Source organism: Galeopterus variegatus, unplaced genomic scaffold (assembly GCF_000696425.1).
Source record: "Galeopterus variegatus unplaced genomic scaffold, G_variegatus-3.0.2 Scaffold3829, whole genome shotgun sequence".
Lineage (NCBI taxonomy): Eukaryota > Metazoa > Chordata > Mammalia > Dermoptera > Cynocephalidae > Galeopterus > Galeopterus variegatus.
In genome coordinates, this window is record NW_007729940.1 from 189,499 (window position 1) to 215,202 (window position 25,704).

The 25,704-nt window shown below is 42.4% G+C and overlaps 1 protein-coding gene across 1 annotated transcript in view; it reads left to right on the plus strand.

Annotated features, from left to right (window-relative positions):
• The window catches only part of SKAP1 (src kinase associated phosphoprotein 1), a 204,250-nt gene extending 179,724 nt beyond the window's left edge, over positions 1 to 24,526 (plus strand). The window contains exons 8-9 of the mRNA XM_008586104.1: positions 6,374 to 6,474; positions 24,155 to 24,526. Coding sequence (XP_008584326.1) covers positions 6,374 to 6,474; positions 24,155 to 24,256 — 203 coding nt within the window. The 3' untranslated portion in view covers positions 24,257 to 24,526. The remainder of the gene's footprint in view (positions 1 to 6,373; positions 6,475 to 24,154) is intronic.
• Positions 24,527 to 25,704: the final 1,178 nt, after the last annotated feature.

Sequence of the window (25,704 nt, forward strand, 5' to 3'; positions counted from 1 at the left end):
GCACCAGTCTTCCGGCACAGCCCGAAATTTAGTTTCTGACTCCTCCCGCACCTCATTTCCTTCCTCCACCTCTCTCCCTAAGTTATATTTGGGAGGTGAGAGAAGATTTATTTCTTAACTGTTTCAACAGCTATAATTCAAGTAGGTTTTAAAAAAACCCCTTTGTTCCTCATGCTTCCTGCCTCCAAAATAGGTGTTATTAAAGTATAGAGAGCTCTAAATACGTTCCTATGGTTTATACTTCCCACCAGTTATAATGATTGGTGACTTAGTGATTAAAAAACAGAAGGACTTTTCGCTCTCTCTGCAGAATCTGAGGCAGGAATTTTTATTATTTGTGTTTACTTATTTATTTATTGAATTTATATAGTGCTTTTTCTCCAAAGGAGCTATAGAAATGGCAACAAATATGTAACATCCAAACGTCATCACTTAGTTTTATAACAATAAAATATAGAGGCCTGGGGGGAGGGCAGGCAGCCCTGATTGAAGCATTTAAAAGGCAGGGAGCTCTAGGACCGTGTGAATTCTTATCTCATAGACAAGATACCCAAGTTTGCTTCCTTTAGTTTTTCTCGGGTAAAAGAGGAAAAAGAAAATTAAGCACATTGACCTTTCTCGTCTTCCTTTTCTCCTAAAAGATACCATGGCCAGCGGGGTAACCTTTAAAATCCAAGTACTTTTCTCCGGCATCCCATGGATCCTGTTCCTTGAATGCTGTGCTTTTCTCTGATGGAATTGCTAACATTTTTAAGGCCCAACTAGATCTTATCAGAAGGAGGAAGAAAGGAATTCGGTTTATCCTTATTGAGTGTTAATGCCCCTGTAAGATGTAATTTCTTTTATTTTATTCTGTTACCTAGAAAATCCATCACAGTCTTGTAGTATTGATTGTTCAATCTATAAAGAGCTCAGTTTACAGCATGACTGTTAGTAACAGGGTTATTTTAATGAGCGACTCTTCAACACCTCAGATTTTCACTAAATTTTAACCCATCAGCCTAACAGTCTAACACTAAGGGTCTTCAGTGATGGGAACTTATCTCCCTTCTTGATCATGAAAAGATAATGTCCAGGTAACCAAAAATGAAATTCACTCTGTGCTGTTTGTATTTAAATTTGCTTGGGTGTGCCATGTCAAATAAAAAGTAGCTCTGGAAGTACAAATCATCTTTAAATACATCAAATCCCTGACCAAGGAGGACCCTGAAACAGGTTTTTTTCACTGTGAAATTGTGGGCAAACTAAGCCAAAGAGACAGACCACACTATTGTGGTCTTATAAGCAAATGGTTGCTTATAAGCTTTCCATCTTGGAGGCATTCTTCCCACTTCCGTGCATGACAGCAGCATGAACTGTTACACAGAAGAAACGGGGGGAAGCCACAGAGTTCTGTGCAGCTCTTACCTTTCCAGACCTATTTCCCAAGAGCAAATGAGTTCATCACCAACCAGCTAAAAATTTGGCCCAATAAAAAGAGAAAACGAGATGAAAATCAGGATCTATGAGTGTTTCCCACAACCAAATCATACTTCTCACAGGAAGGACCATAGTTCTTTCAAAACTCAAGATTCAAGGGCTGTGAAAATAAGCAAACGGTGTTGTGTGGTTGCTCTGCTGCTCTGGTTCTACAGTCAGTGGAGCTTGGTGAATTTTTTCATCTTTCCTTCTGAAATAGTTAATACAGTTCCAGACAGAGTCTACCTGAGTAGACTGAACTTGGTGGCCCTTTCTGGCCTGGCCTAGGGAACATCTCAAATCACTTCTGATGGGTCACTGCTTTGGCTTTTTTGTCCAGGTCTCATGTCCCATGCTCTGGTAGGACAGGTTTTACTGTCTTCTGGCTTTGTCTCTTTTCCATAATTTAAGTAGTTGTACCAATGCCGGACCTCACGGACATAGTCCTTTTACTCATTCTGAAATGTAAACAACATGCTGACCTGCCATTTAGCCTCTTTTCCCTGGTCACAGCTTGAATTCTGGAGCCACCCAATGTCCCCCCAAATGAAAGCTGAACTCTGAAGGAAACATTCAGGTTCTGTTGTCTCTAAGGAGAGGAAGAGACAGAAAAGTGTCCTTTTACCTTGAACTTTCCACATCATAGAGGCTAATTTTCAGGTACTGACTCTGTCAACCAGCCCCAACTTGGCCTCGGTTCCAGTGGAAATGACTATCACTGGTTAGAAAGAAGTTGGCATGCAATGACAAATGCTTTGCATCTAGAAAAGAGAAAAACAATACTGCCTTGAACTTTCCACATCATAGAGGCTAATTTTCAGGTACTGACTCTGTCAACCAGCCCCAAATTGGCCTCGGTTCCAGTGGAAATGACTATCACTGGTTAGAAAGAAGTAGGCATGCAATGACAAATGCTTTGCATCTAGAAAAGAGAAAAACAATACTGTTTTTTTAAAAAAATTTGGTCTGTTGATATTCTTCCTATGACATTTTGTCTTCTTGGAGCTTAGCTTCCTTTATATGGAATAAAGAGAATAAGATGCTGCCTTTTTTTTTTTCTCTAGAAAAAGTCCTTCTCAGCTCTGCTAGCAATTTAAATGCAGTGATCATACCCATTAGCTTCTATCATTGTTGTTAATTGTTATAACTGTTTTAGTTATTAGTGGTGTCATTATTGCTCTAGGTCCTCTGTCTGTTTTATGCTGAATATATTAGTGCTTTGCTTTTGAATTACCAGGCTTTATTTAGTGCAGAGCTACGTTTTTTGGAGAGACACTGAGAAATGCTGGCATTAAGCTTTATTCTTTTATTTTTCATTCCAAATGGACAGACTGGAAAAAAAAAATAATTAGATGGAATAATGTCCTCAAAATGAGAATGAGGATGTTTTGAATTAATTAAATGGTCAGAATGCTGTACCAGTTCAGATCTCAGACTGCTGCCAGAGTAGTGCAAACCTAAAGGAACCTAAATCCAGCCTACACAGGCAAGCCTCACTCTTGGGTTCTCAATTCCTCTCACTACTCTCAAGAAATCCAAGTCTCCCATGCATTCGCCTATTTATAGGACGAGCTGGCCACGTTTAGGGAGAAGCTGGACTAGCCCTGCAAACTTTGGAGTCTTCAAGTTCTTCTTGGGGCCAAGCTTCCGGAATGAAGCTCTCCTCAACCTTACCTCTTCCCCTCTTCAAGGTCTTTAACATGCCCTCAGTCACATTTTTGTTACACAACTAAAGCTTCAGAAGAGCCTTCCCCAACCCCTCAGACTATGCTAAATTCCCTATCAAATACAGTATCTTCAACTCCTCCTTCACAGACATAACACAATCATAAATAAATAAACTGTTTTACGGTGCCTCCCTCTCTAGAAGGTAGCCTTGAGAGCAGGGCCCGTGTGTGGCCAGTACAAAATTCCCAGTGTCCAGCATAGTCCCTGGCATTTAGTGAGTGCTGTGTACATGTTTGTTAAATGCTGAGGAATGAGTTAGTGAAGGTGCATGCACACATACACATAAATGCAAATCACACGTACGTTAAATAAGGAACCTGCAATACAGAGTCCAGTCTTGTCCAGCTAAGGAATTACTCCTCGTCGATTTCCTTAATACCACAAAACATCTATCTAGATAACAAGTCCAACCTCTTCCCAGTATTTAGCCCTTCATCCTGCTTGTTTTTCAGAGCTGTCTTGTAATGGTTCTAGTTCTGCTGATCCCTATCCTTGGGCTAGGCTAAACTGTCTCCTGCATTGCTGAACTCTATCTTCTTTTTTTTTTGTCTTTTTGTCTTTTTCCATGTCCGGCAACGGATCGCAACCCTCAGTGTCGCCCCCGTACCGGACCGGGGACCGGCAACGGGGGAGCGCCGCCGCGCTTCCCAAGCGGCGCACTTATCCAGTGCGCCACCGGGCCGGCCCTGAACTCTATCTTCTTTTGGCCTTCAGCACCGAAGGCCTTTTCTATCTTTATTTTTTTCCTGGAAAGCTTCTGTTTTCCTCCTTGCTTATTACTTTCCCTTTGATCTATTGTGCTTCTAGAATAGATCTCTTTCTGGGTATTCTCCTCAGGTCCCATATATACCCAACATCAAATCACTTTTTACATATATACCCAAAAGATACCCATAATCTTAGGAGCTATCCCACATCCTTCCCCAAAGTGACTAACTGCTAGGCCAAAAAGGCCAAGATGACTTTGTCAGTCTTCTTACCATTCAGAAATATCAAATTATGTTTTTAAAATCTATTTTTATAAAAACCATTTCTCTACCACATATAAACCCATGAAGAATATTGATGTCAATATACTTTTCATTCCTAAATTTAGTCAAAATCTTGGAGTGTGGGCCAGCCCGGTGGCGCACTGCACTAGTGCGCCACTTGGGAAGCGCAGCGGCGCTCCCGCCGAGGGTTCGGATCCCACATACAGACAAGTTCCCGCTCACTGGCTGAGCGAGGCGCGGGGGCAACGCCGAGGGTTGCGATCCCGTTGCCGGTCCCGGTCCGGTACGGGTGCGACACTGAGGGTTGCGATCCGTTGCCGGACACTGTAAAAGACAAAAAAAAAAAAAAAAATCTTGGAGTGATTAATCAATTCCATTACAATTGAAAATGCATTATTTTCTGAGAAAACTACTTTCACTTTTCAGGGACTGATACTTCTCTAATATTTCATTCACCGATGTCCTCAAAAATGTATGCTTTGTCTTTTCAATAATTAACTTTTTCCTCCCAATGTATTTTTCTCCCAAATATGTTCTTAACTCTGCAGTAGAACGTTTTCACTGTAGTTATCTTGATTGCTGACCTCTGTTGTCTACTGCATATGTGAACAATTTCCGTGTAAACATGCTTGAGTTTCTATATGGTTGACTTTTTTACTTCTATTTGCAATATCTGAGTCTTAATAGTTCTATTCTTCCCGTTTTTGTGCACTTTCAGATTCCTACTAAAGTTCTTTTCCAGAGACATACAGGGATTTTGTTTCCCTTTGCCTTTATTACTTGGATTGCTTATAAGTTAGAAATAAGTAAGAAAAAAGCAAATATAGCTAAGGCCTCTGAGCCCCCTCTGCCCACGTGCCCCCCATCCCCAGTGGCCAGTACCACCACTGCTCATGGGAGGGTCAAGACAAATGAAGGGAAAGGTAGAAATCTGTAGAATAGAGTCTCCCCAAATCAGATAAATTTTAATTAGAACCCAACTCCTGAATCCCATCAATCAAATTTCATCTTTGGTAGGTGCTTCACAGCTCTCATACACAGCGTCCTCAGGAACAGGGAGCATCCTGGTCTAGTGGGCATTAGCTCTCCTGCCATTCAAATCCCCAGATCCTCTCCCACTTTGTACTCTAGTGTTTAACCTTTCCGGGTAGAAGAAGATCAATACAAATTCTTCATTGTTAAGAATCGATGGCTGTCCTGTGGCATCATTGCCATCTAGTCTTGCTGAAAAGCCCAGTAAATCTCTCCCACTGCTTCTAAAGCTTAGTGTGTCGTCTTCAGTTGCTTTCATTTTTAATGCAGATCACTTTGGTTTCTTTTCCCCTGGGGGCTTGCAGATAAATCTTGGCAGACATGTTCAGGGTCTACAAATGAGATGCTGGAAAAGGGCCAGCCCACCCAGAATTTAGTTGTAATGGATGAGACACCCCCTTGGTTCCACTTAAAGACTGGGTTATTCACTTCAGTATTTATTGGTATTTACCTCATATAGTACCTGGTGGGAAGTGTCCAGGAAGAAGTTCCTGTGTTACAGAGGAGGCCCAAATGTGAGCTGCGATGCAGAAGCATGCTGGCTGACCCAGCCTCTCTTGTAAATAGGCAGAAGTCAGGGACTTATCCTGTTCCTTCAGATGCATAATGAAGAGAAGTGAGAGAGTGTTTAGATGCCCTGTATCAAGAAAATCTGGTGGGAAACCTCTTTGTGTGGCTTACTTACAAACCAAGTGAAAAATTACCTGTCTGATTTTCTTTTATTAATAAATAAGTGTATTTACCACATTGTCGAGCAGCATCCTACTAGGGGTGATCTGTAAATATTTAATGTTAGTTAATTATCTCCTTCTCCCATAGTCCTTTGCTCACACTGAGTGTTTGGCTGTATCTCATCTGGACCCCCCTTGAATCTTAGGTTTCCTAGGGGCATATCAGAATCCTGGTTTCTATTTGCAGTAAAAATGTGGCATCTTGGGCCAGCCCGTGGCTCACTCGGGAGAGTGCGGTGCTGATAACACCACGGCCACGGGTTCGGATCCCATATAGGGATGACCGGTTTGCTCACTGGCTGAGCGTGGTGCTGACAACACCAAGCCAAGGGTTAAGATCCCCTTGCCGGTCATCTTGTTAAAAAAAAAAAAATGTGGCATCTTGGAAAAGACAGAGTCCTTTTAACCTTGATTTCTCCTCTCTTTGATCAGTGGACTATGCCAATTATTACCAGGGCCTGTGGGATTGCCATGGTGACCAGCCAGATGAACTGTCCTTCCAACGCGGTGACCTCATCCGCATTCTGAGCAAGGTAAGGACGTACAGTGTGGGGTCTGGATCAAAAGTCAATTTTTTTCACTATTGATGATGATGTCACCATACCAGAATTATTCCAAGTCATACACTTCTCTCTCTGTGCTACATGGCTCCCTCACACATACAGTAAATTCCCATTTAATTATAACTGTTAGGGGAAAGTTTTAATTGAAAACTCAGTTTCAGGAACTAATTTTCAAATTTAAAAGTACTATAAAGTAGATACAATAACTGAAACTATGCCAATCAAAATGTGATCTGTTTCAGGGACTCGTGCTTAAAGGTCATCACTATGTATATAATTTATTACCATATAATACTATTCAAAACATTCTGGCTAGGTAAGTGGCCTTTTTATTTCATTTATAAGTAAACAAGACTGTAATATGGGGGAGGAGTCAGAGTGGGTTATCTCAATTGGTTTGAGCAAGTGCTGATAAGGCCAAGATAGTGAATGCAATCCCACACAGGGCAACGAATTTATGCTCTTCGTCAGTCACAAGTTTACCCCTAGCCCTAGCTACCCATCTGACAAATTGTTGATCATAAAGGAACTGGGTTTTAAAAAAAAAAGATGGATTATGTATTATTGCAGATCCATCACTGATGTGCAGAACATTCAGAACTCATGTGAACAGCATTCAGAACTCATGGGCTACAGTTTGGGAGATCAGTAATGAAAGACAACACGTATTCCATAGGTAGGCTAAGATAATAGGTTCTGTCCCTGAAAGAACTTTTTAAAACGTCCACTCTCTATGCAGTCAATATCTACAAACGCATTTTTGAATAGGCGTAATTTGTTCTTTAATTGCTGAGTATGTAGATTTCATAAAGAAAAATCAAAAACCCAATGTGCTATGCACCCGTCATTTACCATTTCTCTTTATTTTATGTATTTTACTGCCTTGGCCAAGGTTTTGTCTTGGTTTGAAATAGACCATAAGCTCCTTAGGAAACAGACCAAGTCTAACCCAAGGTACCTTTCAGTGGTTCCAACAAATCAGGCCCCTTTAAACAAGGACTAAATTCACATCCTACCCTTTGTAAGACAGTGGGAGGTCTGCAGTCCCTGCTGAGTAAGACCACAATCTTCTAGTGATTTCTCCTGGTTTCCTAACTCAGTTCCAACCCTAGTACCATTTTGGTGCAGCTCCAATGCACCAAGAATAAATTGGAAACAAAGAAGGGAGTGGACGTTGGCCTGATTGGTATTTCAAATGCCCGAAAGCAAGGTTTGCCGTGTAATAGAATTTGTGTACATTACCACGCTGGCATTACAGGGGTAATCGAGTTATCCACTCAGGTGTGACCAGGCCTCTGTTTGCCCAGAGCCTGCAGGTGAACAAATTAACTGTTTACATTGTCTGGAGGTGCCTGCAGCAGGAGGGGGGAAGAACAGAGCCAGACTGTCTGCTGGCCTTCTCTCTCTGTCATGATTATTTTGTTTGTTTTGCATGTCTTTTGCCTTTGTTAATGGCTTCACACTGGGGATCCCTTTCCTCCAGTTAGAAAGGGTTGTGCAGGTGACCTGTCCTGTCCTGCAGTAGAGAGCTGTCTGTGGTTACCGCAGCTATTGTATTTTTAAAAGATCCCAAAGAACTGGGGAACCAACCTCACCTGGGTTTTTTTGTTTGTTTGTTTTTTAAATCAGCCCCTCTTCCCTTCCTTCATTACTAAAAGCAAATATATCAGAGTTTAATTCAGTGAGAATACCTTGCCATTCTAGTTCTGTCAACTTCTTTCTCCACAGTTTTGGAAGTTTCTGTGTCCATTTTCAACCCTTAACATTGTAGTAGCCCATTTCTTCCCCCAAAAGCTACAGCAGCTGCCTCCTTCCCCCTATTGCTAACCCCGTGTATCAGAGGAGGAAACGAGAAGCTAGGAATTCAACTGCACTTTCCCTTAAAAAGCTTCATTCCAGTTCGCGTTGGATTGGGGACCATTTGAGATTGGATTTACTTTCATTACATCACCTAACTCAATAAGAGTCCTTGGACAGGAAGGAGCCTTAAAAGACCACCCAATTCATTCATTCCCTTGCCTTTAAGAAGCACAGATGCTAGAAAGCTCCATTTTACTTTGCTCTCTGGCCAGTAGAACCTTTGTTGGACAAGAAAGCCCTGCTGTTGTAGGAATCTGGGGACGTCTGTTTCCCTGGGAAACACAAGATGCAACCGTAAACAGATCAGCCTACCTGGACTTGTTTCGTCACTGGTAAAAGGAGGGAGTTGCATCAGATATCATCAAAGGCTCCTTCCACCTCGAACATTCTTATTCAAACATGGCGTGCCTGACACTGCAAAACTGCTAAGTCCCACACACAGATGGGTTTTAGCTTTAATTCCTTACTCAGTTTAAGCAAACAAAAATTCTAATTACCAGGTCTTCTGTTCTTAGCCCTCAAAATGCATCTGGTTTCCCCCCCTTTCTTTGTCTGATAAAAGAAACGTTCTGAAGAGGAGGGGCAGGCTAGAGGACAGGAAGCTGTCCCCAGACAGAGAAGTGGGATGGAGGAGGCAGGGGACAGGAAGAATGACAGCTTTTGTCGTCAGCCTCCCATCCCCCCTGCTGTTTCTTAAGTCACCCAACCTTGAATCCTAGGGCCAAACTCAGGAGAACCTTTTAGTCTTGCCTTCGGGCAGGAATGACCCCAGAACGATGGAGGAGGCAGGGGACAGGAAGAATGACAGCTTTTGTCGTCAGCCTCCCATCCCCCCTGATGTTTCTTAAGTCACCCAACCTTGAATCCTAGGGCCAAACTCAGGAGAACCTTTTAGTCTTGCCTTCGGGCAGGAATGACCCCAGAAAGACAGCTATTCATCCTTTTTCCGAAAAAATTCTCTAGGGAAGATGATTGGCTGGACAAGAAAGATGCACCCCCTAGATAACCAAATGCCTGTCACCTGTCCTGTTTTCTGGGAAGCAAGTAAGTGCCAATAACAGATGGGTTATTTATGTGACCTTGGGCAAAAAGCACTTAATCTTGAAAATCCTCAGTTTCCTCATCTGTAAAAATTAGGATAATTTCTATTCACAGTGTTGTTGTGATGCTTACATTTGAGAATTTGTGTAGAGAGGGGCCTGGCATCTAGGAAATGGAAACTATTTTTATATTCCTCTCCTTTTTCACTAATAATAAAGTAAATCGTTTGGATCAGTGTTGGGCACATACTAGGAGTTCAATAAATTATTGGTGAATTGGGAGAGAAAGAGTGGCCTGTCTTGCCACCAACTTTTCATAGAGATGCTCTGAAGCACAAGAGGCTGTCACCTGGATATAGAAAACTACCCAGTGAAGAGGCCTGCATGGAAACTCACCATGCCTTTCCTGCCTTGAGAGATTTTTGTCACCAATATTCAAGATTCTTCAAACTTCTCTTCGAGGAGAGGCTGGAGCCATGTATCCAAGCTCTGAAACAGTAACCAATGGCACAGTCAGCAGGAGGACACCCGCTGACCTCCCTGCAACGCGTCCATACATTCCTAGGCCCCATGCAGCTTCATGACCGTTTAATTCACTGAGTTCCAATTTGGGCCTTAAAATATATTAAGGGAAATTTTAATAACGAAGCAGATCTCTGCATCCAGCGGATGTTCCTGCATTCCTTTTGGGCCCAGATATTTCTGAACAGCTTTTTCTGGGGAGGGACAGAGCTTTCCTTCCTCCCTGGAGCCAGGACGCAGCTCAGGCCACAGCGGGGTGTTTAGCGCTCTTCAGTGGCTCCAGATTGTGGCGCTGGTGCAGGTCTCCTCATACGTAACCGATGGCTCCTGAGAGCCTGCCGCTCAATAAATTACTTCCCACGATGCCGGCGACCACCACAGAATTCAAGTTTGAATAGAGCAGGAAAAAGGTGTTTGAAAGGCCTGTTCACTCAGCTGCATTTTAATTTCCTTTTCAATCTTGTCCCAATTAATTTCACAGAATTAATCTCACAGAAGCAAACTCGGCAGCACTGAGGCTGCGGTTTTAGTGTGGCAGTCGCTCTGCCTGAACATGAAATAGGAGCTAATATAAAAATCCATCTGCTGTGTTTGAAATACACACCGGCTGCTCCTCAGTCCTGTCTGACATTCCAAACATCAACAGCGGGGAAAAGTGATTTGGGGGTTACTGGCCATCAGCACTTGGCAGGGGTTCAACAACAGGTGTACTCCAAAAATCCATTCCGCCTGGGCACCGGGCATGACAGGGCAGGTGCTGAATCACCCTCTGTGCGGTAATGCTGTGCCCTGGCTTAGTTCCTTTTATCTGAGGATCGCAAGGCCCCTTTGTGAACCAGCACCGCTATGGTTACTTGTTATAAGTGGGAGAAAGAAAGGTAAGAAGCCTCTTTTTGGATAAGACCAACTCACCAGTCCCAGCTTTCAGAAGAGTGGCCTTGTCTTTCTGGCTCCGAGGTCTTTCACTTTCTAAAGAATAAAGGTGCCTATTCCACTAGGAGAGATAACTCGTAAAACGCCCATTTAAAAAACAAGCCTCCTGTTCCAAAAGTAATTCATGTTGCTAACACTAGCTGTGCAGCAGATAAGGGTGAATTAAAGAGAGAAGGAAAGAATAACTTTCTGAATGGACTAGAAAGGCGAACCGTCCCTGGATGAGGTTTTCCATTTAAGGTAAACTGAGCCAGCCAGTAGGATACTTCTCTCTGGCTTGGGTTGTATGCCTCATGAATTGGTCTTATCTAAGGTCTTATCTAGAGCCTAATTTCCATGGAAATCAGCCTTGGAGCAACAAGTTGGGCACCACATAAGTTTTGCACTTACATGGTGGCTTAGCTGGGGTGAGAAGGTATTCTCGTGGGCTCAAACACACCAGGCTTCACTGCTGATGCAGTTGATATGAAAACAGGGGGCCTCACAGACAAGGTCAAGTTTAACATGGAACACATGATGCTGTCATGTGCCATGGGCCTTATATGGACGAAGATGGACAGACTCTGTCACCCTGAGTTGGAGCTACTAAAACTCAGACTGGCTCCTGGCTCCAAACCCAGCTTCTAGGCATCTGAATGCTGCAGACCTGTCCCCGCACACCTGGACTATGTTAACATAACACCTTGTCTGTCATAATGGGATTTTTAAAAGCCAGTTTTCTCCTCCTGCTCCCTCAAAGGGCTACTTAAAGAATGTAGACCTTTCCTTTCCCTTGACCCCATCCTCTCCAAGAGATCTGTATGTTGTAAAAATTATCTGAATGCAGCAATACTTCCTCTTTTAAGTGTGCTTAGTTGAATGTGACAACAACCCTCATAAAATCAGATAAGTTAATTCCTTCAATTGCTTTAAATGAAAGGTTTTTTGTTTTTTTTATTTTTAATTTCAGGGCTCTGAGGGAAAGGAGGTGTTTGGTGACATCTAGTGTCCATTTAGGACTTCCTCAGGCACCATACCCTTGTCTCAGCTGAGTGGGGGATGGGCTGGGGGTTATTTGGGAGGTAATTTGGGGGTAGTAAGTGGGGAGAATATAGGCCAGGGGCGCAGGCTGCCCAAACAGTGCGATGAAACTGATCAATGCCTGTCAAAGAGCTCTTATTCACCTCTGACCTAACCAAAGGAGGTGGGTGAGGGGATACCACCAGAAAATATCTTTTCTTATTTATGATGGTATGAAATAGAAACAGAAGCTGTGCCCACCACCCCATCTCATGTTAACAAGCAGGTCAACATTGTGCAGTGGTGACGAAGATGACGATGATGATGGTGTTTTCGCTCATTAATAACCCCTGTGGGAGGCTACAGAGTTAGGAGGATGGGAATGGGATTTGGGGTCAGCTGGAAGGCAACGGTCACACACCGGTCAAATTCAGTAGAGGCCATTCCTTTCCCCCAGACAGGAACCAATCGTCTAGAACAAACCCTGGCAGCCTCATTCCTTCCAGGTAATTTTTATAAATGAGGGGACACCCATTCCAAGAGAGGACAAAAGGGAGAGGGTGCTTATGTGTGTGTGCATATGCATGCACGTAAACCTACTAACAAGAGGCCCCATGCACATAAACCCTATTCTACAAACCCTGGCCATTTATTATAAAACCCGTTTTTTAAAAAAGAGGATAAAAATGGCATTTTCCTCTTTAATCTCTTTATTCCTAAACTGTTGTACTGGACAGGACTCTTCACTTTCTACACACATACACACACACACACACACACACACACACACACACTTTTCAGTCAGGTGGAAAGTTCCAGGCCAGCTAATTAACTCTGAAGCCCAAACAGAAATGTTTACCTAGAACCATATAAGCTATGGCAGGTTAGGATAATGCTCAGAATCGCCCGATGCTTTACAAACTCCAGTGTAAAAAATTCCAGCCATTTATTTTTCAGTGAATTTATAACAAATGCTGTTAAAGCTTCGTCTTTTGACAGAGGTAATAATAAATTCACTGTTAAAGATGGTAGTTTAATTCCTTATACCTCCAATACTGCACAGAATAAACCATATTCATCACTGAGTAATTTTTTACCACATAAATCTTTAAAACTAACCGGTGAAGGCTGTTGAGACTGAAATATTGTGAATTTATTAGATATGCCCATGTAGCATTGGATTCAGAGGTTTCCATTCGAATATATTATGGCGAAAATTTGTGTCTTTAACTGTGACATTCCCTCCATTTCTTGCCGTCAGTATTATAACAAGCAGCTCCTCCAGAGTCAACTGTACGTTTATTAGACAGAGATTTAGTAATAAACTCCTCACTAATCTGCCAAAGAGGCTGGATGACATTTTGGTGAGATGCCCTATTTAAAAGGAGTCACAAAAGCTCTGTTTCTGCGTAATTATTTTCTCAAAAGGAACTCAGCCTCCACAAACCTCTTCTGCCAGTGTTTCTTGATTTTGTATGGATTCAGCTCTCTGACCAAACTAGCAAAATATTAAAGCAAATTATAACCTCATTGCAAACATACAGGGCAGTAACTTCTATGCAGGTTATAGAATTAGCTATGGAGTGTTTGGGGGTAATTGATTAGAACACAGAAAAGCTGGAATTTGCAAACATTCCCAGACATATGGTATTTAAGACTAATAAAAAGATTATATTGATTCTCAAACTATAAATAATAGACAATGGTTTCAGAAAATTTGCCATTTAAAAACTTTCATCTTGACATGTGACATATTAAATATATATTATTAAATCCTCAGAGTTGAGCAAAAATCCTTTTACTCTATCATGTAAATTTTGAGTGAAAATCTGCACATAATAAATGAGATATTCTGAACCTTCCTCATGATTTGCCAGTGAAGTAACATTTAAATTAACCAATCAATTATATCAAATTGTAATGCCCTCTCCAGTTTCATTGAGGAAATATTAATATTGCTAAAACGAAAAAATTTTTTTCTTTTAAATACAGAAATGTGCAGTATTTTTTTAGCAAAGAGTTTCAGCTATTTCTCTGTTTCTACTGATATTCTGTGTTTGGAAAGAGTTCCAAATACTAAAAACTTCCATGGAGCATTGTGAACTTTACAATTTTTTTAAATAAAATATAATCAAATAGGTTTCTAACTATTAAACAAAGGAGAAAAATCTCCTGGCAGTGCAAGACTGCAGCCCATCAGAATAATTATTAAAAGATGGAACCAGCTAGCAAGATAAGAGTAACACCAGCAATTAATATTCAGCATTTCACATTATAGTCAAGAGGACGTGTTTTTCTTTGTGATGTGGCTCATAAGCTAAGAGTGTTAGAAGCCACAGACTCTAAGCTCTGTCTTCTTTTCGTGCATGAGGGTTAAGGAGAAAAAAAGTGACAACAATCCTGCTCCATCTGTAAATGAACAAACATCTTGATTTTATAGTTATTTGCTTTGTAAAACTGAGGAATGAAACAAAAATTACTGGATGCCTAAGTAACACTTTAATTCTGAATTCATTTACGCTGTAGTTATGTAGTTGTCACAAACCATAATGCAGTATTTAATTAAAATAACAGAAGTGCATCTATATATGTCCTGGGGTAGCTATCACCAAATTATAGTCTATGCCATCCGTATTTTATTTATGAAATGGCAGATTCTAAGGTGCAACTAGGCTGATTCAAAAGCATAAACATTTTAAACTTGCATTTTTAGAAAGGGGTCTCTCTCTTTTTTTTTTTTTTCCGCCTGCTGCGTCTTTAAATTTTTTCCCCTTCTTGGGGAAGGGGGGTTAAGTGGGATTGTTTTGCTGTCGATAAAGATCTCTCTTTCTAACTCTTGCTTTTCAACTATTGACCCCCTAAGTCTTCTGGCTGTGAAATCCCTGTCTGTTGTCATGGAAAGGATTGTGAGGTTCACAGGAGCCACAGCAAGCACAGGACATCTTAGACAGAACTTGGACATGGATTCCACGAGGGTAGGAAAAAAGCAAATCCTTTCAGGCTCTGTATGCGTGTTCCCACACAATCTTTCTTGCACCTTTTTTTCCCCCACCTATAAATACCCGTTATAGTTTACATGCTTGCTTGCTCTACTTTGTGGATGTTCACATACAGACATACTGCTCCTTTTCATAAACGCATAGCATCTATCTTACACGCACCCACCATCTATCTCCTCATTCACATTGGCTGTCCCATCCACCTCCTTGTCTGCAGAATTATGTTCAGCAAGGTCCCGATTTATAGGAAATAAATAATGAAAATGGAACGGACTGGGAAAGATAATCGAAACATTCAAATTGTTATTTTTCACTGTACTTTACACAAACAGAGCATCTATAAACACCTAGAAAAGGTGCTGTCTGGTTTCTAAAAAGCAGTGGCTTATGGAACATTCTGACCGAGTGGGTCTCTAAATTGTATCTTTCCTGTTCTGATTTCCCTGCTTTTTGATGCTCCAAGATTTCACCATTTTTAAATGGTAAATGATGCCATGTTATTGTTTTCATTCTGTCTGCTTCTTAATTATCCTATCTATAATGACAAGTTTTTGTCATCACCTATCCTCTGTAAAATAATCCTAAGAATTGCAAAACAGAAACAGTAATTACAATCACCTTTTTAAAGAAAAATGCCCTTGTAGTTGCTGTATAAAGATATTCTGATAATGGTATCATCGGATCACAGCCCGATCCTACCGCAAGGGTCTTTTGGAGAGAGGATTTCTTCTTATACACTTGTAATTATTTTAGCCCCTTTCACAGGTCACATAAAAAGTTAATTTCAATCGCTGCTAATTTCCGTCCAGCAAGAGTGTGGTACTTTAAACCACCCCAAATAATTAGATTCAAAACAAATTTAGGAAATTGAGTGTGTTAGAAAGCAAATAAAAATATCCTTTTGGTAAGGAGGAGGGTGAAAGTAGTAAAAATGGCCTTTTTTTTCCCCCTCCCTTCTTTCCCCTTCACAACTTTGCTATTAAAGTTGCACCTACAGCTAGAAGTTTGTCCGTGAAAAATGGTCATTTTGTTTCTCTGCTCAAAGAATGTTATTAAAATGCTAATTTAAAAGAAAAAGGAGTTAAATATCTAGCGATGGTGCATTCTAATTGCAACCATAATGAGCTCTCTAAATGTGCGTGCCCCTGACACACACAGAGCATAAACAGCAGTAAACAGATCATTAGTACCCGCGTTCATTTATTCTGGCGACCTTACCATGACCCCGCCGAGGGTAGGGTGAAAAGCAGGTGGATCTGGCTGTGACACCCCCTAGAGGGATCCAGGAAATGAAGCTATAAGCGGTTGTCATGGAAACGCCTATGTGTGCAGATGATGTAACACACCGACAGGCTGTAGGGCTCCGCAACTGGGACGTTGCCTTTCCCTCGCTGGAACAATCTTAAGGATTAAATTATTCATTTATTTAATTCACAAAGCAAAAGGAATCCTAATTTTCTTGGTGATGTGCAACTCTCATTTGTCTAGGGTCTGGAATATGGTGACTTGTCATCCTCTTTCTCCAAAACCCATCCCAGCTTCCTACATTCTAGCCCTAAATCGCTGAATCTGGCAAAATCTAAGTGGGGGAAGGCAGAGGAAATCTGACACCCAACATCTGTACTTAGAGAGAAAATCTAAGGTTTTAAGCTAAAATTAATAATGATAGACAGCGTCCTCTCCTGATGAGAGAGAGCATGGCGGCCAGGGCCTAATTGTATATACTTGTCCCGAACAAGGGGGCTTTGTTTAGAGCGAGGCGAGGTCAGGATTGGACCTGGGAACTAGCAAGCTGGTACTTGATGCCTTGAGCATAAAGGAGAGAGGCACCAGGCTCAGATGAACACACCACCCTAACAAGGTGCAAGAAAAAGAGATCAGAGAAAACGAGCATCTGCTCACCCCCTCCATGTCCAATTGAGAGAATCGAGATTAATAAAAATAATTCTTTGGAGAATGGTTCCGCTCTATCCTACCCTGTTTTGCACCAAACAACCTCAATAACCTTACGGCAACAGCAGAATAACTTTTCTTCTTTTTTTAAAGGAAGTAGAAAAGACGATCTCTGGAAATTATTTTAAAATAAAAAATCTCCCAGCCTGCGCCTTCCCCCACCCCCCCTCCCCGTTGCACTTTAGATGAACCTGTGATATTGTAGCAATGGCCCTTGAAGTGCAGTGGGGAGGTGATTTAGGAGAATATTAAAGGCAATGTGGAGATTCAAGGCGCCTCTCTCAGGGAGATCTGGAGAAATACGCAGCACAGATGGGCCGAGCAGATTAAACATTTCCGTCACATTGTTTCCAAATTGTGTTGTGGTGCCTGAGGCTGGTACTGCGGTCAGAGCAAAACAGAGCTGTGCGGAGCTGCGAGCTGCGCAGTTTATGGAATACATATTAATACGCCCGTCTCACATGGTATCACGATTCCATCAGCTCCGAAATGGTGCTGTCTCTATTGTTCCTGAATTCCGCACTTGGCACCTTGTTTTCTCCCATCTGCAAAGTATTTGCCTTCCCTTTATCCTTTCTCTCTTCTTTAGGTAAAGTTCAAGTTGTCTGGTTCTTCCCTGTTTCTCCTTCCTTACAGCCATGTCGCCCTCCCTCTTACCTTCACAGCTTGTGGTTCTGCTGCCACATAGGCTTGCATGCCCGCTCTGTGTTTTGCACACATTTCTATCACCATCAACGTCTGGGGCGTGCACAGGCCTGCACACCTCCCTGGCCTTGACTTGATCATTATCCACTCATCTCCTGTTCAGGACATGAGCAGCACACTTGCTGCATATTCCCTCGCACTCAAGTGCTCTCAGACTCTCCATCTAGAGGACACATTCCTCTTCCCCCCAGAACACTCAGCTCTCAGCTAGGGGGTGCGCTTTGTGAAGTTGTCGCCCGGAGCCCCCCAACTACTCTTGCTGACCACCCAGCCTTTCCGCCTCCCCTTTCTTACACTTACACACCTTCCCTGGTGTCCAGGCCCATCAATCTCTAGGTTAGCAAGTTCCCTGAAATGTAACAATAAATAAAACTGGCTCAATGTAGGCAAATTTAATGATTCATTTTTATTATGATTTATAGACCAAAACTCTGAATAATGGAAAAAGAGAAAATGATTGCCAAGAACTTAAAACACAGTAAAAACAGTCTAGTGAGGCTGCCAAGCTACCCAAGGTTTTAGTCAAGCGCTGAGCTCCGATCTTTTTACAGGTTCCAACACCAGTAATCCACTGGCCATCCAACTGACCATTTCCTTTCTCCTCCTGGAAAATCTCTTCAAACTATTTGTGCTGAAAAAGGGGCACCTGTCTGTCTTCAGTGAACAATTCTTGTTCTCAACCTTGTTTTTCTCATCAGTTGGAAGGGTACTGAGTTGGAGCCCTCAATTTATTTAATAATTTATGATATCCTAATAAAGCACTAAATTGCCAAAGCTGGCTTTTAGGAGTAGAGAATTTGTGGGCCAATCCAGAGTAAAAATAGGATATTTTTGGCTGACCCTAGAATATTACAATTTACTCTGCTTAGGAACTCCAACTTCCCATCTTTACTAATAACAGTGTATGATGCACAAGCATTAATAAGAGAAACAAACAATCATAAACCAATAATTCTGTGATGGATTGGCCTTTCCCATCCATATATCAAGCATTTATTGATCGTTCGTGTTAGGGGCTGATTGATTGTTCTCTTGAAGAGGAGTTCTCTTGTTTACAAGCACTGATATGGTGAACATTGATGGTTAAAAGAAAAAAGTTCTGTGATGGATTGGCCTTTCCCATCCATATATCAAGCATTTATTGATCGTTCGTGTTAGGGCTGATTGATTGTTCTCTTGAAGAGGAGTTCTCTTGTTTACAAGCACTGATATGGTGAACATTGATGGTTAAAAGAAAAAAGCATGAGACTCTCTGGCAATCTTGTTCCATGGAGGCTTGGAGCCCAATTCAACATGAAAAGAGAATATTTCTGTTAGGAGCATAATCAGAGGAACTGACAGTGTCAGCAGCTTGCTCCAAAAGTCATCATGTGGATTTGAATGGAAGCTAAGAGAAGACACCATAACTTCTAAGTCACAGTTAAAGAAATGGTGCCAAGCTCAGTCAGCCTTTGAAGAAGGAACAGACTTTGCAGTTGGAGGACTGAAGCCTAGGAAACCCAGCATGGAAGGAATGAGGACTCTTGATTCTCCTTTGTTGTAGTTTTTTAAAGGGGGGAGAGGAGGTGGACAAGGCAACACTGGACCAAGGTACAGATCCAGGCCATAAAGACTATTGTATGTTTCCCCTAGAATACTGGTTTGAAAATTGTGGAAGGTTCATAAACCCTTTGATAATCTGATAAAGAGTCTGGGCCTCACCCCAGGACGAGACCCATGTCCATGTGCACACAAAATTTTACACCAATTCCAGCAACTTCATATTCATCCATAGATAGGCTAGGGGTTCACAGACTCCAGTTTAAGAATCTGTGCCCTAGAGCATGGTGAGTTCCTTTTGCTGGAACAGCCCAGGATTCACTGAGCCTAGAAATTGAATTCTCATCCCAAGACAGGGTGGTCATTCCAGGTCATGTCTGTGCTACTCCGGGGGAGCCACGGAAGAGTTTATACAAATAGGAACCAGCAGGGAGGAGAGAAATTAAAATGTAGCAATCATGGAGTAGGGGTATTTAATCTCTTTTAAGGCTTATGATAGGCGCCTGCTGGTTTTCTCCCGGTATCCCCTGACACCTACTGACAGGGTATTTGCAGCACCACACAGTGACTCAGGGCCCTGTGACAGGAGGGGCACTGAGGAGGTCCATGATAGTCTTGAAACCATAAACAGCAATAAGAAGCCACTGGAGGCAGAGTCAAGCTGTGCGGCGTGCCCATTGTTGGTGGCCATACTGCTTTTTGTTTATAGAATTTGCTGTTCTTTTTATGGCAGGTTTGGTAGGGTTTTGTTTTTTTTTTCCTTGTTGATGGAGATTAGCAGCATAAATCCTTTTATGGCAGTGTGCAATCCCCCATAAACACTTCTGATTGTTGCTCATGGTGAACGCTGCGTCTCTTTCTGGTTCGCTCAATGCTCTGCTCATCCAGACCAAAGGCTTCTCCAATCAAATAGCCAACTTTTATTTTTAAGACTTCTTCATTGCAGCAGGGGGGGATGGGAGGGTTCAAAGAGGTGGGGCCAGGTTGGTGTTGAGAGAAACAGATGTTTAATCAAGCCTAGAAATATTTATGATGGGAACAAACCACATGCTGTACTTCTTTCAGGAGAAAGCCTTCTAAAAAGACTGTGGCAAGAAGCAAGCACTGATATGAAGGGTTGTGGGGTTTTCTTAAAAAAACACAACTTTTTATATTCTTTTCTAAAGCATCTTCAGTTGATAGTTTTGCATAATTAAAATCTTCGCCGTACCATTCACAGTATAATTTGAGTTACAGGGTGGGCAGCATGTATAATTCCGATGTCCTAACATTGTCACTTACAGGTATGTAGCCCCCCTTAAAGATAGAAACATTTCTGCATTGAAGATTTCAGGTCTCCTGAGAGCCTCTCAGCATTTTCCCAGTATTTCCAAACATCTGGGCAAAGAGAAATCAGACTTTATGGAAAACATTGATCCCAGAAATTCAGTTCTCTCTGCCATCCTAAAACTAAAATCCAAGGATCAGCAACTTAATAAAAATGCAGTAAATTAGCACCTCTAGACAAGAGCAGAGTTCATTCAGAGCTGGGGTCTGCCTGGCTGAGCCAGTACTCTCTCCATTTTAATAGTTTAATAAAAATTAGCATAATTAACGAACATCTGTATGATCCAGAGTGGTGCAATTTGGCACTTAGAAACGAGGGCTTAAACATGATTGCTGTGAGTTTAATGTTGTTTTAATTCTTTTTGGCACTGTGCAGTGAAATAAACGTTTGGTGGTGATAGTTCTCGGCCGGATCTCATTTGCATTTTTCTCCCTTTGATTATGAGCAATTGTGGACTCCCCAGCAATTCATCAAAGTAGAAATTATTTTAAAATACCTCGTGGTGTTCAGACTGGGCTGGAGCAATGCATGGGGGGTAGTAGTGGGAGAGAAGGCTGGAAATTTTCCATTCATGCTTTAAACATCTCAGCCCTGCAGCCCTTTTCCGGTATCCAGCCAAGGGATGAAATCTGGAAAAGATAGTCAGATCCCAAGACCTGGAGGTGCTTTGATTAAGCTCCCAGGCTCTCACAGCAGGATAAATACGGTCTCTGAGACTGTGCCATCCTCCTTCCACTTCTGCGAGCTCTTTTGTTTTGAAGGGCAGAGCGTTGATTTCACTCATTTCAGTTCTCACCACTGTGGTGAAACTACCACATCTGTAATCGGCAGGGTCAGTGTTCCCCTCAAGCAAGAACGAACTGACCGGAGCTCAGCCTTTGCAGGTGCCCTGCTGAGCCTCATCTGCTTCCTGTTTGCACCCTCTTGGAGTTGGCAGAGAGCATCTTCCCAAGGCTTTGTCCCTGGGACTCATGACATTGTGGCTAAAGGGTGGTACTGTGAAGTGTGAGTCAGTGGGGGGCGGGGGGTCTTGAACAGTCCCCAGGGAGCAAATGCCTTATCCGAGCCCCTGCGGGTGATGAAGATGACACTTCACACATGTTTAAGCAAGCTGACTTTGATCAAGAGATCGTCAGACAACATTGTGCTCACCCTCTGCCTGGGAGATAGCCGAGGAGCTAAAGCTAGTTTTTGTGAGTTACACTGAGAGGAGGACCAAGCCCGTACTTCCCCTCACAGCAAGGCCCTGCAGATGTGGACACTCTAGTGACTCAGCAAACACAAGGCAACACCACAAGAAAACTTGAGGCAGAAACCGCCCTAACTTCAGTGCTGGGAAATGGACAGTAACATAACTTATATCCAGAGGAGCTTTAAAACATCCTGACAGGCATAGACTCCTCACAGCAAGGCCCTGCAGATGTGGACACTCTAGTGACTCAGCAAACACAAGGCAACACCGCAAGAAAACTTGAGGCAGAAACCGCCCTAACTTCAGTGCTGGAAAATGGACAGTAACATAACTTATATCCAGAGGAGCTTTAAAACATCCTGACAGGCATAGACCAAGGAATTCTGGATAATTTCCTACAAGGCAGTGCTGTAGGAGAAACGGTAAGAGAAGCTGGCCCTGGAGAGGGACTGTGGGAGGGATGAGAAGGTATGGGTTGGCCTCAGCAGGCATCAGTGAATTCACACATGTGAGAAACCATATGAATGTAAAGAATATGCAAAAACCTTTCACCAGAATTCACCCTAATAGAGGAAAATCTCTATGAATGTAATGGCTGTGGGAAAAGGTTTTGGTGGAAGTCACCCCTCAAAATGCATCAGAGGACTAACACCATAAAGAAGCCCTGTGAATGTACAACTGTGCCTTGGACTCAGGATTAGTGTCAGGACAACGCATGCATATAAAAATTTTCAGATGCTCAAGACCGTTCTACAAATGTTGTAGTATTGGCATATTGCCTATGCACTTCCTGCTGTATTCTTTACATCTTGTGTAGAATACTTATAGTAATAAATACAATGTGAATACTATGTTAAAAAAAAAAGAAGAAGGTATGGTGTAGGAAGGGGTGGTGGATGGACACATTCAGTCATTTAAGATTGGTTTTTAAAAGGCAAATTCCCTGGTCCTAAAAGGACTAACTCAGTAGTTTTGCTTCTTGTGGCATTTGAGACTCTTCTTGGTGTTTAGGGAGCCATTTGGAGAGACTGTCTCCAAAGGCAGTTGATCTCTTCCTGCCACAACCAATTCAATGATCAGGGGAATATCTTATAGTTGTAACTAAATCTGCTCAACTGAGAGTACAAATTCCCACTGCCCCTTTCACTTCATCATAACCTCATTTAACGAATATTTATTTGGCCCCACTCTGCGCTGGGTATCATGCTGAATGCTGAGAGTCATCAGCAAGCAAAATCAACAAGGTCCAGCCCTCAGAACTCTCCATCTAGTGATTGACTCGGAGACAAAGAAAGGCAGATACAAGGCAGTGTGATGAGCTCATTTCCAAGAAGCACAGGACACAGCACTGTGGACAGTGTAGCCATGGCCCCCACACAGAGAGAGGCACGGAGAGACTTCTAGAGTACCTGACTCAGGAGTTGAGTTCTGAAGGCTGCTTAGGAGTGAGCCCCATAAAACGGAGGAGGGAAGTAGAGGCTAAATAGGCAGAGGAAAGGCTCCAAGGTGAGAGAGCCTGTGACTCATGGTTGTCATACAGGTAAGTTCCTGCTTTGGTGTCTTGAGGTGGACAAATCTGATGGCTTTTCCCTTTGAAGGTGGAAAAGAGGTGTCCGCTGAGAGGGAGGGGAATAGCAGAGTTGGAAGAGGGGAGATAACACTATCTAGAAACAAAAAGATCACCAGTTAATGCCAGGGACCCTGAATTTTACATGTCACCAACCTGGTTCTCTTTCCTTTTTTCCTAGTAGGACTCAGCAGCCAGGTGTACAAAGAGCAGACAGTTAGTTCCATGGTACCCCACATCCAGTTGAACTGGAATATGTGATATTTCCCAATCTTAAAGTTTCATCCTAATTTTATGTCCTTCAAAAGAAAAACATTTTCGAGTGCTTTCAGGATAGTGTCATAACATTCAACATCTGCTGTGCTTTTGAGGAGCTCTTCTGTTTTCAAGGAGCTCCATTCTCAACCCTGTGATTGCCCCTAAAGCCCTGTTTTAAACCTTCTCAACCCCTTTCTTGTTTGCCCCTCTCTGTGGCACCTGTGTCCTTGCTTGTCATTATTGGTGTACCTGTCAACCTCCCACCTCTTCCAGGGAAGGAATCTAATGTTTAGAGTACCTACTGTGTGTCAGACACTTTCAGTTGTTTTCACTTCAGTGGTGTCGCTCATATCCCACAACACAGAGGAGGGGAGATATCCTTGCTCTTACAGACCAGGAGGTTAAATCTAGAAGAACCTAAGGTCACAAGGCTAGTAAATGACCAGGCGAGGATCAGATCCCAGTCTGTCTGACTTCCAAGCCCATTAATCTATGCTGTAAGTTCCCAAGGAGCAAGCAATGTTCTGATTCATCATTGTATACCTCATGGGAACTCAAACAGCACTTTGCATATAGAAGATGCTTGAAAATATTATTTATCTGAACTATGACCAAACCTGCTGATTATCTTTAGTGTTCTGGCATTTTAGCGTGTGCCCAACTTTCTCTGAAGAAGCCATCCCGTTCTGCTTGGTTAAAGGTGGGGGGAAAAAAAGCTCTTTAGGTTCAGCAACCACCTTCTTTTCATTTTTTCAGGAGTATAACATGTATGGCTGGTGGGTAGGAGAACTGAACAGCCTCATTGGGATTGTTCCAAAGGAATATCTCACCACTACCTTTGAAGTGGAAGAAAGATGAAGCCCAGGTATCAGAACCATTGTCAATGAACTACCCGTGAGTTGAGTGGAATTTGTCCACCATGACTTTGTCTCTCTGTGAAAGATGAGTTGCCAGTGAAGTAGCTTTTCTTCATTTCCGAAAGGGAAAAGGGGATGCTAATTATTCACTATTGAAAGAAAATGAGACTAGAATTGCTTTTTCTAAATTTGGGGACTGTGTCACTTAGGACCAGGTTGAATTAAAAGTGATAGAAAATCCAAAGTAACAATGACTTAATTAACACAGAAATTTATTTTTCTCTCCTGTAAAAATCTGGAGGTAAGCTCTACTGTGCCTGGCCAACATTCCCATGGTTACCTGGTGGCCAAGATGGATGCTGCAGCTCCCACTCTCATGTCTGCATCCTACTCAGCAGGAAAGATAAATTAAAACAGAAGCGTAGACCTTCTCCCATTAAGGACACTACACAGATGTTACACACACCACCTCCGCTTATATTCCATTGCCAGAACTTGGATATACAGACACAACGCACTGCAAAAAAAGCTTTATTCTAGGTAGCTCTGGGTCCAGCTTAAGAGAGTTCATTATTAAATGAAAGGGGAGAGTGGATATTCAGAAACAACTAGGAATTTTTGCCACAAGGATGAATCAGGGGCCGGGGGGCAGGGCATGTTTTGTGGGTTTTTTACTTGTCCATTTTTTTGGTGTCTGGCCACTGTGGGGATCCAAACCTTTGATCTTAGTGTTACAACACCACACTCTAACCAACTAAGCTAACCATCCAGCCCAGATCTGGGTTTCTTTATCCCCTTAGGACCAGGTTGAATTAAAAGTGATAGAAAATCCAAAGTAACAATGACTTAATTAACACAGAAATTTATTTTTCTCTCCTGTAAAAATCTGGAGGTAAGCTCTACTGTGCCTGGCCAACATTCCCATGGTTACCTGGTGGCCAAGATGGATGCTGCAGCTCCCACTCTCATGTCTGCATCCTACTCAGCAGGAAAGATAAATTAAAACAGAAGCGTAGACCTTCTCCCATTAAGGACACTACACAGATGTTACACACACCACCTCCGCTTATATTCCATTGCCAGAACTTGGATATACAGACACAACGCACTGCAAAAAAAGCTTTATTCTAGGTAGCTCTGGGTCCAGCTTAAGAGAGTTCATTATTAAATGAAAGGGGAGAGTGGATATTCAGAAACAACTAGGAATTTTTGCCACAAGGATGAATCAGGGGCCGGGGGGCAGGGCATGTTTTGTGGGTTTTTTACTTGTCCATTTTTTTGGTGTCTGGCCACTGTGGGGATCCAAACCTTTGATCTTAGTGTTACAACAGCACACTCTAACCAACTAAGCTAACCATCCAGCCCAGATCTGGGTTTCTTTATCTCCAGCTCTCAAATCCAGGGCACTGTTTCCCTCAAATGCCCACATATTATAATATGACTGACCAA